The 13,170-nt window shown below is 36.8% G+C and overlaps 1 protein-coding gene across 1 annotated transcript; it reads right to left on the minus strand.

Annotated features, from left to right (window-relative positions):
* Positions 1 to 11,055: 11,055 nt before the first annotated feature.
* LOC139899713 (uncharacterized) lies at positions 11,056 to 11,676 on the minus strand. Its single transcript, XM_071882560.1, has 2 exons — positions 11,605 to 11,676; positions 11,056 to 11,538 (listed from the first exon to the last, which is right to left on the minus strand). Exons 1-2 carry the CDS (start codon positions 11,674 to 11,676, stop codon positions 11,056 to 11,058), a joined length of 555 nt encoding a protein of 184 aa, XP_071738661.1.
* Positions 11,677 to 13,170: the final 1,494 nt, after the last annotated feature.

Here is a 13,170-nt window from a genome sequence, read left to right on the forward strand (position 1 = left end):
CTCTTCATTATTATTAGGTGAGTCGATGGGATTTGTACTAGTGGTAGACATCTATCACACGATATCAAACATATTAAGAGGTTAATATATCACATAATATTTACATGTTAATAATATATAGTTTCCAACAAAAGTGTTAAGCAATTGTTTTTAAAGAAAACACGGTCGAAGTCCAGACTTACTAATGTATCCTAACAAACTCGATAAGACACACTAATGCAAATTTCTGGTTCTCTAAGACCAACGCTCGGATACCAACTGAAATGTCCCGTTCATATTGATTATAAACGTTCCATATTAATTGATTTCGTCGCGAGGCTTTGACCTCTATATGAGACGTTTTTCAAAGACTGCATTCATTTTTAAAACAACCATAACCTTTATTTTATCGATAAAGGTTTAAAAAGCATTACGTAGATTGTAACACCCCATTCCAACAAGGAAATGGAAGGTTACATTTATTTATTACTAAATTATTGAAACCAAAAATAGTCTAACAATATTAAACGACAAAGTCTAAAGCAACTGAATTATTAAAATCTCTAATAAAACTTAAAATCTCCAAATCTTAACATAAGTCTGAATAATTATTAATAAGGGTAGTCTCTAAGGCATCTTCCAATCCATAAGCTCTCTCACTCATCCCATATGATTCTGATTACCTGCCGCAGGAAAAGAAAAATGTGGCTGAGCTAATAGCTCAGTGCGCGGATGTTGACAGATATAAACAGTAATAATAAACATTTTAAAGTATAAGAACGGAAGGAATTAAATAACATTATTTTTACATTTTTTTATAAGTCTCCATCGATTACCACCACAACACCAGAGTAAGAAATGAAATAAGGCTGAAGCAACGAGGGGTTGGGAAATTATACCGAGTACACCTAACAGAAACAGAATATGGACAGAACAGAACAGAATGCACAACATCAGTGCCATATCACAAATCATATATCGCATGTCAGAATCACACACTGGTCATGACTCTAGGTGCAACCCTAAATCGGAAGGTGTGTATGGCACTACACTACACAACCGTCTACAGAAATCTGTCCATAGTATAACCTAGGATGCATCCATACACCTCCCAAATAATCAAAAAACTCTCCCACGAGCATAATCACATAATATAACAGAATATAACATAACGCTCTTCAAAGAGCAATAACAGAAGTGGAGACGCCGCGGACTAATCGCACCGCCACGGATAGTGCCTTGTCATTGGTCGCCACAATGACAAGCCTGTGGGCACCCCACAGGTAGTTACCTCAGTATACCTATCTCCTGTCTACAGAATCTAGGGTTCTATGGTAGTACAGTGAACATACCAACCAACACCAGAATTATGTTCACCGTACATATGGAACCTAATCAAATGAAACACAAAGAACGCTTGCAAATAAATAAGTTCACAAAGCTTATCAAAACTCATTTCATTTCAGAAAAAGGTTTTTTCTCAAAGATTACGAGAATAATCAGATCATGTAAAGTTTTTCATTTCATCATACAAAAACATTTTCTCAAAAGTTTCCACAAAAATATATCTCATAATTTAGTTCAACTCAAATAGATAGATTAAGCACGCGAAATCAAATAACGAAGTGATAACAAGATAATCATGAAGCATATCAAAGGTAACGCTGAAAGAACAGTACAGACATCCGTACCTGGATTAATGTGTAAAACTCAGAAAGTCAGAAAGTCAGAAAGATGCTCCAATATCCTCAACAACGGCTACCTAGAATAATTAACTAAACTTAGCATTCAATCTCAAAGTCCTAATGTTATAATGACCCATTATATATATATATATATATATATATATATATATATATATATATATATATATATATATATATATATATATATATATATATATATATATATATATATATATATATATATATTATGGCGTTAAATGATACGAGTACATCTTCTAACTTGGTTATTTTATTTGCAGACCTTCATATAGTTTAGAGATAATCGTAACATCCAAATCAAAATCGTATATTGTCGTCTTGTTTTGTATTAGACTCCATCCGAGTTTCATCAATCTATGTATATCCACATTATCTACTTATTTATCACTATCTATTAATTATTTATTTATTTATTCTACATCCATCTATCTGTTTATATATCTCTATATTTTACGTATATATATGTTAATACTTAAAGTGTTGACATTTCATTTATAAGGACGTTAACTCATAAAAGGAAATTTTCATATACTTAATCTTTTAACATAGCATGTACCCTAGGGTCTGAAGTGTGATCATCTTCTTGTTTAATACAGGCCGAGAAATACAGGGACTTTGAAGGTTTAATTATTTAATCTTTGGTCATAGTTTACTAAGCCACATCTTGGTCCAGATTAATACCGTAAAATATGAGGTTCTAATTCACTAGTAAAAGACGTACCTTAGGACCGGTAACTTATAAAAACGTACAACGTAATTTAAAAGATATAACTTAAGAGCTAGTTTGGTTTATATTAATTAAAGATACATGAAATGATCGATTAACATAGATTAATAACATATACATTTTTTTTTTTTGTATATTTGAGTTTTGTTATGAGTACCTTTAAAGAGCAACACCAGATTATGGTTGTAAAACTTTTTCCTTTCTCTTAAACTCCACTCTGTGATTCTTCCAATAAAGTTTTAGAATGTATTATGTGATTTGGTGATTAATGATTAGTTGAAATGGTGTGTTGTATATAACCCGACGTTGGCCAGTAAATCCCGGATAATACTCACGTATTTGCAACGGTTTTGACTACATCAAAATGTTTCCAGAATTCCAACCAGATTAGTCACGTGTGAATTTCATATTCCTTTGTTTCCTTTATTCAACTCAATTACAAGCCTAATTATTATCATTAAAGTTAATTAATACTCCGTATTTCTTTAGAATATCTCTACTAAGATAATTATCTTGTGAATTTATTTATTTGACTCATAAGTACTCAAGGTTAAATTATTAATTGAGACATATTATATAATTCATTCCTTAAAATCTTATTTGAATCTGACGTTATCTATTTTTATATATACTTAATACATAGTTAATTAATATTTTATTTTGGGTCATTATAACATATCCCACTAAAAATGATTTCGTCCCCGAAATCAATGATAAAAAAAAAACTCTAAACATATCATTCTAAATTTTTGGTCATTATAACATATCCCACTAAAAGAATGATTTCGTCCCCGAAATCAACAAAATTAGAAATCGAAAACAACAAAATTAGCGTTCTAACCTTTAGGCGAACAAAGAAGGGTAACGCTCACGAATAGACTCCTCGGGTTCCCAAGTGGCTTCCCGCTCCGGGTGATTCCTCCACAACACTTTAACGTAAGGGATCGTTTTGTGTCGTAGTACTCGTTCCTCACGAGCTAGAATTTCCTGAGCTTCTTCTTCACACGAGAGATCTTCGCGAATCTCATGGAGTGGATATTGAACAACATGGAGTGGAGAGTAGTTGTAGCCTCGTAAACAAGACACATGAAACACATTATGCACATGAGACAACGCCGGGGGTAACGCCAAACGACATGATACCTCTCCAACTCTTTCCAAAATCTCAAAAGGACCAATGAATCTCGGGCTAAGTTTTCCTTTAAGGCCAAAACGTCGAACGCCCTTACAAGGAGAAACTTTAAGAAAAACGTGTTCACCGACTTCAAACTCGAGAGCTCGTCGATGCTTATCGGCATAACTCTTCTGACGCGTGCGGGCCTCTTTCTACTTCTCTTTCGCTAATTCAACTTTTTCATTAGTAACTCGGACTAACTCGGGACCTTCAATAACCTTCTCACCGGGTTCGTTCCAACAAATCGGAGCCCTACATTTCCGCCCATACAACATCTCGTAGGGTGCCATGTCTATACTAGCGTGCCAACTGTTATTATAAGCAAATTCAACCAAGCAAAGATAATCGTCCCAACTCCCTGTCCACTCTAAGGCACAAGCCCTTAGCATATCTTCTAATGTCTGGATGGTCCTCTCTGACTGACCATCTGTTTGCGGGTGGAATGCAGTGATATACTTCAACTTCGTACCAAAAGCCTTCTGAAACCCTTTCCAAAACTGTGAAGTAAACCGAGGATCTCTATCCTAAACAATTGACACCGGGGTACCATGAAGTCTGACAATCTCCTTTTGAAAAATTTCGGCCAACTGACTAGCAGAATACGTCTCACGAATAGGTAAAAAGTGTGCGGATTTTGTAAGACGATCCACTACAACCCATATTGCATCATTCTTTCTTAGCGTTTTTGGCAAGCCTGTCACCAAGTCCATCGTAACCTCATCCCACTTCCATACAGGAATATCTAGTGGTTGTAACAATCCACTAGCCCTCTGATGCTCTATCTTCACCTGCTGACATGTAAGGCATTTAGCCACAAATTCTGCTATGTCTTTCTTCATCCCACTCCACCAAAAATGTTTCTTCAAATCTCGGTACATTTTTGCAGAACCAGGATGAATAGAAAATGCAGAACTGTGAGCCTCTGTCAATAATGCTTCTCGAATCTCTACATCATTAGGAACACATAGTCTGTCACCTTTCCAAACAACTTCATGTTGATCAACTCAGAACTCGTGTTGTTTATCATTCTCCAAGTTTTGTACAATAGCCCACAACTCCCCATCATCCTTCTGAGCTTCCTTAATTCATGACATTAAGGTAGGCTCGACAGTCAAATGAGCGATGCTGCCACCTACTTGCTTAGTGTATACCTCTAATTAAGACGTTCCATATCGGCGATGATTTCAGGCTGAGTAATAAGACATGATATACTACCCGAACTCTTTCTGCTTAGGGCATCAGCAACAACATTTACTTTTCCAGGATGATACTGAATGTTGGCGTCATAATCTTTTAAGAGTTCCAACCACCTCCTCTGTCTCATGTTCAACTCTTTTTGCGTGAAAATGTACTTAAGACTTTTGTGATCGGTGAAAATATCACAAGTCTCACCATACAAATAGTGCCTCCAAATCTTAAGGGCGAACACGACAGCAGCAAGCTCCAAGTCGTGGGTAGGGTAGTTCTTCTCATATGGTTTTAGTTGACTCGAAGCGTAGGCGATTACCTTCCCATGTTGCATCAGAACACACCCCAAACCTTTATTCGAAGCATCACTATAAATCTGAAATCCACCTGTTCCTTCTGGCACAGCAAGGATCGGTGCAGTAACTAATCTTTTCTTTAATTCCTCAAAACATTTCTCGCGTTCATCATTCCATTCAAACTTCACCCCCTTTTTGATCAATTGCGTTAATGGCAAGGCTAAAGTTGAAAAACCTTCCACAAAACGGCGATAGTAGCCTGCCAAACCCAAGAAACTTCGTACTTCTGTGACCGAGTTAGGTCTTGGCCAATTGGTAACGGCCTCAACCTTTACAGGATCAACTTCAATTCCATCTCCAGATACCACATGACCAAGAAAAGAAACACGCTGTAACCAGAATTCACACTTTGAAAATTTAGCAAATAACTTCCTCTCTCGGAGAATACCCAAAACGATACATAGGTGCTCTTCATGTTCCTATTTTGACTTCGAGTACACCAAGATGTCATCAATGAAGACTACAACAAGCTTATCCAGATAATCATGAAAGACACGATTCATTAAATCCATAAAGACAGCTGGAGCATTCGTCAATCCAAAAGGCATCACTAAGAATTTATAATGCCCGTAGCGAGTACGAAATGCCGTCTTAGGAATGTCTTCTGCTCTCACCCGCAGTTGATGATAACCTGATCTCAAATCTATCTTAAAGAAACACTTGGCCCCTTGAAGCTGATCAAACAAGTCGTCTATACGAGGCAAAGGATATCTGTTTCTGATAGTAACTCGATTTAGCTCTCTATAGTCGACGCACAACCTCATAGAGCCATCCTTTTTCTTCACAAACAAAATAGGAGCACTCCATGGAGATACACTCGGCCTTATAAATCCACGGTCTAACAAATCTTGCAATTGTTCTTTCAATTCCAACAACTCTAAAGGTGCCATTCTGTAATGTGCCTTTGTGATTGGCTCAGCACCAGGAACAAGTTCAATTGTGAATTCAACCTCCCTGTCTGGCGGCAATCCAGGGAGTTCCTCGAAAAATACATCTGGAAATTCTTTGACAACCGGATGATCATCAATGCTAACCTCTTTCTTTGAGCTATCATGAATAGCTACAAGATAAACCTCATAACCACCACTGATAAGTTTTCTTGCCTTTATAGTAGAAATAAGTTTTACAAGTCCACTTGGTGAAGTTCCTTGATACACAAACTCTGGTTTAGAGGCATATCCGAATATAATTCGTTTACCATAACAGTCAACATAAGCATGATGTGGAGACAACCAATACATTCCCAAAATAATGTTGAAATCATGCATCTCCAAAGGAAGTAATTGAGCGTGGAGAACATTATTATCAATCGAGACAGGACAATCATTATACACGTGTGTAATTGTCACAGAATATCCAAAAGGAGTAGAAATACAAACAGGTGGATGTAACACGGAAGGAGACAAATTAACACGTTTAGAAAATGATAACGATATAACAGAATGAGTAGCACCCGTATCAAATAATACATGAGCCTTAATACCATTTAAAGTAACAGTGCCAGAAACGGTACCTTGAGCTTGTGATGCCTGACGCGTAGTCATCGTAAAAACTCTCCCATAAGTAGTTCCCTGATCATTTCCCCCATTCTTCTTATTAGTGTCACGAGAAGTACAATCCTTGATCATGTGCCCTTTTTTACCACATCTAAAGCATGCACCTATCTCTTTATAGCAAGGTTTTCCTGGATGATTTGCCCCACATTTTGAGCATGGTGGAAGCGGAATCAAGTTTGGGTTGTTTCTATCAGTTGAACCCGACCGCTGACCTGAACCCTGAGCCTGACCATGATTATTTCCACGATTCTGCCATTGACCTTGACCATTATTATTACCCCTGTGCTGATACGTATCGCTCTGTGAGTGCCCAGAATGGCTCCCACGGGATCGGTTACCATTATCTCGTTTATGCCCTGACTGAACCTTACCATAACGATCTGAACCAGATCCATAGTACTCAGTATCTCTACCTCTCTTCCTGTCATTGGTAGCTCTATGCGCAAGAAAGTCAGCCCTCTCTAACTATAGATTTTTAGCAGCGTTGGCCACTTCCGATACCGTGTGAAACTTAGTATTAAGAATTTCTCGTCTATATTCATAAAGTAGGGCCCACTTGAATTTCTCAACCTGCTCTTCTACAGTACCAGCTGAGCTACCAGCAACACCAGCCACTCTGATAAAACGCTCCATGAAAGTATTTATAGGCTCACCGGGATTCTGTCTGATGTTATTATATTCTCTCTTATACGCTTCTCTATCAGCAATCAGAAAGTAGTGTTTATAAAACACTTCAAGGAAATCACGCCATGCCAAAGCCTCTACATAACCATCCCCTTCATCAGATTTTACAGCTTGCCACCAACGGTTGGCATCTCCTTCTAACTTCCAGGTAGCCATACGAACTTTCTGGTTCTCCGTACAATCTAACACCTCGAATATTTTCTCCAAATGCGCAATCCAATTTTCAGCATCTAAAGGCATTTTCCCGCCACGATATACTTATGGCTTCTATTTCTGAAACTTCTCCAACAATGAATAAGTAGGTAGTGTAGCGATCATTTCAGTTCCCGTGTTATCAACGCTTCCCCTACCATTAGTTCCCGTAGAATTTGCTTGAATTGCAGTTGCAACAGCTTGCGGAACAACTTGAGCGATAGCAGCAGCCACTGCTTGATTCACTGCCGCTAGGATAGCCGGATCAATATTTTCCGTGTTGTTATTTTGTGTAGTGCGGCTGTTAACACTTCTTTTCTTAGGAGGCATCTATAACGGAAAAGAACAAACAATTTTAGGAAGGATTAGAAACAAATGAAATACGGTAGAGTACAAAATATGGAAGCAGAATCCTATTCGATGATCTACCCGAATCCTATCTGATGATCTACCCAAAACTCACAGGTCAAACCTAAAGGTAACTACAAGAGGGAACCTGGCTCTGAAACCATTAGATGTAACACCCCATTCCAACTAGGAAATGGAAGGTTACATTTATTTATTACAAAATTATTGAAACCAAAAATAGTCTAACAATATTAAACGACAAAGTCTAAAGCAACTGAATTATTAAAATCTCTAATAAAACTTAAAATCTCCAAATCTTAACATAAGTCTGAATAATTATTAATAAGGGTAGTCTCTAAGGCATCTTCCAATCCATAAGCTCTCTCACTCATCCCATATGATTCTGATTACTGCCGCAGGAAAAGAAAAATGCGGCTAAGCTAATAGCTCAGTGCGCGGATGTTGACAGATATAAACAGTAATAATAAACATTTTAAAGTATAAGAACGGAAGGAATTAAATAACATTATTTTTACATTTATTTTATAAGTCTCCATCGATTACCACCACAACACCAGAGTAAGAAATGAAATAAGGCTGAAGCAACGAGGGGTTGGGAAATTATACCGAGTACACCTAACAGAAACAGAATATGGACAGAATAGAACAGAATGCACAACATCAGTGCCATATCATATCACAAATCATATATCGCATGTCAGAATCACACACTGGTCATGACTCCAGGTGCAACCCTAAATCGGAAGGTGTGTATGGCACTACACTACACAACCGTCTACAGAAATCTGTCCATTGTATAACCTAGGATGCATCCATATGCCTCCCAAATAATCAGAAAGCTCTTCCACGAGCATAATCACATAATATAACAGAATATAACATAACGCTCTTCAAAGAGCAATAACAGAAGTAGGGACGCCGCGGACTAATCGCACCGCCACAGATAGTGCCTTGTCATTGGTCGCCACAATGACAAGCCTGTGGGCACCCCACAGGTAGTTACCTCGGTATACCTATCTCCTGTCTACAGAATCTAGGGTTCTATGGTAGCACAGCGAACATACCAACCAACACCAGAATTACGTTCACCGTACATATGGAACCTAATCAAATGAAACACAAAGAATGCTCGCAAATAAATAAGTTCACAAAGCTTATCAAAACTCATTTCATTTCAGTAAAAGGTTTTTTCTCAAAGATTACGAGAATAATCAGATCATGCAAAGTTTCTCATTTCATCATACAAAAACATTTTCTCAAAGGTTTTCACAAAAATATATCTCATAATTTAGTTCAACTCAAATAGATAGATTAAGCACGCGAAATCAAATAACGAAGTGATAACAAGATAATCATGAAGCATATCAAAGGTGACGCTGAAAGAACAGTACAGACATCCGTACTTGGATTAATGTGTAAAACTCAGAAAGTCGGAAAGTCAGAAAGATGCTCCAATATCCTCAACAACGGCTACCTAGAATAATTAACTAAACTTAGCATTCAATCTCAAAGTCCTAATGTTATAATGACCCATTATATATATATATATATATATATATATATATATATATATATATATATATATATATATATATATATATATATATATATATATATGGCGTTAAATGATACGAGTACATCTTCTAACTTGGTTATTTTATTTGCAGACCCATTATATATATATATATATATATATATATATATATATATATATATATATATATATATATATATATATATATATATGGCGTTAAATGATACGAGTACATCTTCTAACTTGGTTATTTTATTTGCAGACCTTCATATAGTTTAGAGATAATCGTAACATCCAAATCAAAATCGTATATTGTCGTCTTGTTTTGTATTAGACTCCATCCGAGTTTCATCAATCTATGTATATCCACATTATCTACTTATTTATCACTATCTATTAATTATTTATTTATTTATTCTACATCCATCTATCTGTTTATATATCTCTATATTTTACGTATATATATGTTAATACTTAAAGTGTTGACATTTCATTTATAAGGAGGTTAACTCATAAAAGGAAATTTTCATATACTTAATCTTTTAACATAGCATGTACCCTAGGGTCTGAAGTGTGATCATCTTCTTGTTTAATACGGGCCGAGAAATACAGGGACTTTGAAGGTTTAATTATTTAATCTTTGGTCATAGTTTACTAAGCCACATCTTAGTCCAGATTAATACCGTAAAATATGAGGTTCTAATTCACTAGTAAATGACGTACCTTAGGACCGGTAACTTATAAAAACGTACAACGTAATTTAAAAGATATAACTTAAGAGCTGGTTTGGTTTATATTAATTAAAGATACAAGAAATGATCGATTAACAGAGATTAATAACATATACATTTTTTTTTTTTGTATATTTGAGTTTTGTTATGAGTACCTTTAAAGAGCAACACCAGATTATGGTTGTAAAACTTTTTCCTTTCTCTTAAACTCCACTCTGTGATTCTTCCAATAAAGTTTTAGAATGTATTATGTGATTTGGTGATTAATGATTAGTTGAAATGGTGTGTTGTATATAACCCGACGTTGGCCAGTAAATCCCGGATAATACTCACGTATTTGCAACGGTTTTGACTACATCAAAATGTTTCCAGAATTCCAACCCGATTAGTCACGTGTGAATTTCATATTTCTTTGTTTCCTTTATTCAACTCAATTACATGCCTAATTATTATCATTAAAGTTAATTAATACTCCGTATTTCTTTAGAATATCTCTACTAAGATAATTATCTTGTGAATTTATTTATTTGACTCATAAGTACTCAAGGTTAAATTATTAATTGAGACATATTATATAATTCGTTCCTTAAAATCTTATTTGAATCTGACGTTATCTATTTTTATATATACTTAATACTTAGTTAATTAATATTTTATTTTGGGTCATTATAACATATCCCACTAAAAATGATTTCGTCCCCGAAATCAATGATAAAAAAAAAACTCTAAACATATCATTCTAAATTTTTGGTCATTATAACATATCCCACTAAAAGAATGATTTCTTCCCCGAAATCAACAAAATTAGAAATCGAAAACAACAAGATTAGCGTTCTAACCTTTAGGCGAACAAAGAAGGGTAACGCTCACGAATAGACTCCTCGGGTTCCCAAGTGGCTTCCCGCTCCGGGTGATTCCTCCACAACACTTTAACGTAAGGGATCGTTTTGTGTCGTAGTACTCGTTCCTCACGAGCTAGAATTTCATGAGCTTCTTCTTCACACGAGAGATCTTCGCGAATCTCATGGAGTGGATATTGAACAACATGGAGTGGAGAGTAGTTGTAGCCTCGTAAACAAGACACATGAAACACATTATGCACATGAGACAACGTCGGGGATAACGCCAAACGACATGATACCTCTCCAACTCTTTCCAAAATCTCAAAAGGACCAATGAATCTCGGGCTAAGTTTTCCTTTAAGGCCAAAACGTCGAACGCCCTTACAAGGAGAAACTTTAAGAAACACGTGTTCACCGACTTCAAACTCGAGAGCTCGTCGATGCTTATCGGCATAACTCTTCTGACGCGTGCGGGCCTCTTTCTACTTCTCTTTCGCTAATTCAACTTTTTCATTAGTAACTCGGACTAACTCGGGACCTTCAATAACCTTCTCACCGGGTTTGTTCCAACAAATCGGAGCCCTACATTTCCACCCATACAACATCTCGTAGGATGCCATGTCTATACTAGCGTGTCAACTGTTATTATAAGCAAATTCAACCAAGCAAAGATAATCGTCCCAACTCCCTGTCCACTCTAAGGCACAAGCCCTTAGCATATCTTCTAATGTCTGGATGGTCCTCTCTGACTGACCATCTGTTTGCGGGTGGAATGCAGTGCTATACTTCAACTTCGTACCAAAAGCCTTCTGAAACCCTTTCCAAAATTGTGAAATAAAACGAGGATCTCTATCTGAAACAATTGACACCGGGGTACCATGAAGTCTGACAATCTCCTTTTGAAAAATTTCGGCCAACTGACTAGCAGAATACGTCTCACGAATAGGTAAAAAGTGTGCGGATTTTGTAAGACGATCCACTACAACCCAGATTGCATCATTCTTTCTTAGCGTTTTTGGCAAGCCTGTCACCAAATCCATCGTAACCTCATCCCATTTCCAAAGAGGAATATCTAGTGGTTGTAACAATCCACTAGCCCTCTGATGCTCTATCTTCACCTGCTGACATGTAAGGCATTTAGCCACAAATTTTGCTATGTATTTCTTCATCACACTCCACCAAAAATGTTTCTTCAAATCTCGGTACATTTTTGCAGAACCAGGATGAATAGAAAATGCAGAACTGTGAGCCTCTGTCAATAATGCTTCTCGAATCTCTACATCATTAGGAACACATAGTCTGTCACCTTGCCAAACAACTTCATGTTGATTAACTCGGAACTCGTGTTGTTTATCATTCTCCAAGTTTTGTACAATAGCCCACAACTCCTCATCATCCTTCTGAGCTAACTTAATTCATGTCACTAAGGTAGGCTCGACAGTCAAATGAGCGATGCTGCCACCTACTTGCTTAGTGTATACCTCTAATTCAAGACGTTCCATATCGGCGATGATTTCAGGCTGAGTAATAAGACATGATATACTACCCAACTCTTTCTGCTTAGGGCATCAGCAACAACATTTGCTTTTCCAGGATGATACTGAATGTTGGCGTCATAATCTTTTAAGAGTTCCAACCACCTCCTCTGTCTCATGTTCAACTCTTTTTGCGTGAAAATGTACTTAAGACTTTTGTGATCGGTGAAAATATCACAAGTCTCACCATACAAATAGTGCCTCCAAATCTTAAGGGCGAACACGACAGTAGCAAGCTCCAAGTCGTGGGTAGGGTAGTTCTTCTCATATGGTTTTAGTTGCCTCGAAGCGTAGGCGATTACCTTCCCATGTTGCATCAGAACACACCCCAAACCCTTATTCGAAGCATCACTATAAATCTGAAATCCACCTGTTCCTTCTGGCACAGCAAGGATCGGTGCAGTAACTAATCTCTTCTTTAATTCCTCAAAACATTTCTCGCGTTCATTATTCCATTCAAACTTCACCCCCTTTTTGATCAATTGCATTAATGGCAAGGCTAAAGTTGAAAAACCTTCCACAAAACGGCGATAGTAGCCTGCCAAACCTAAGAAACTTCGTACTTCTGTGACCGAGTTA

The sequence above is a fragment of the Rutidosis leptorrhynchoides genome, chromosome 1 (assembly GCF_046630445.1).
Source record: "Rutidosis leptorrhynchoides isolate AG116_Rl617_1_P2 chromosome 1, CSIRO_AGI_Rlap_v1, whole genome shotgun sequence".
Taxonomy (NCBI): Eukaryota; Viridiplantae; Streptophyta; class Magnoliopsida; order Asterales; family Asteraceae; genus Rutidosis; species Rutidosis leptorrhynchoides.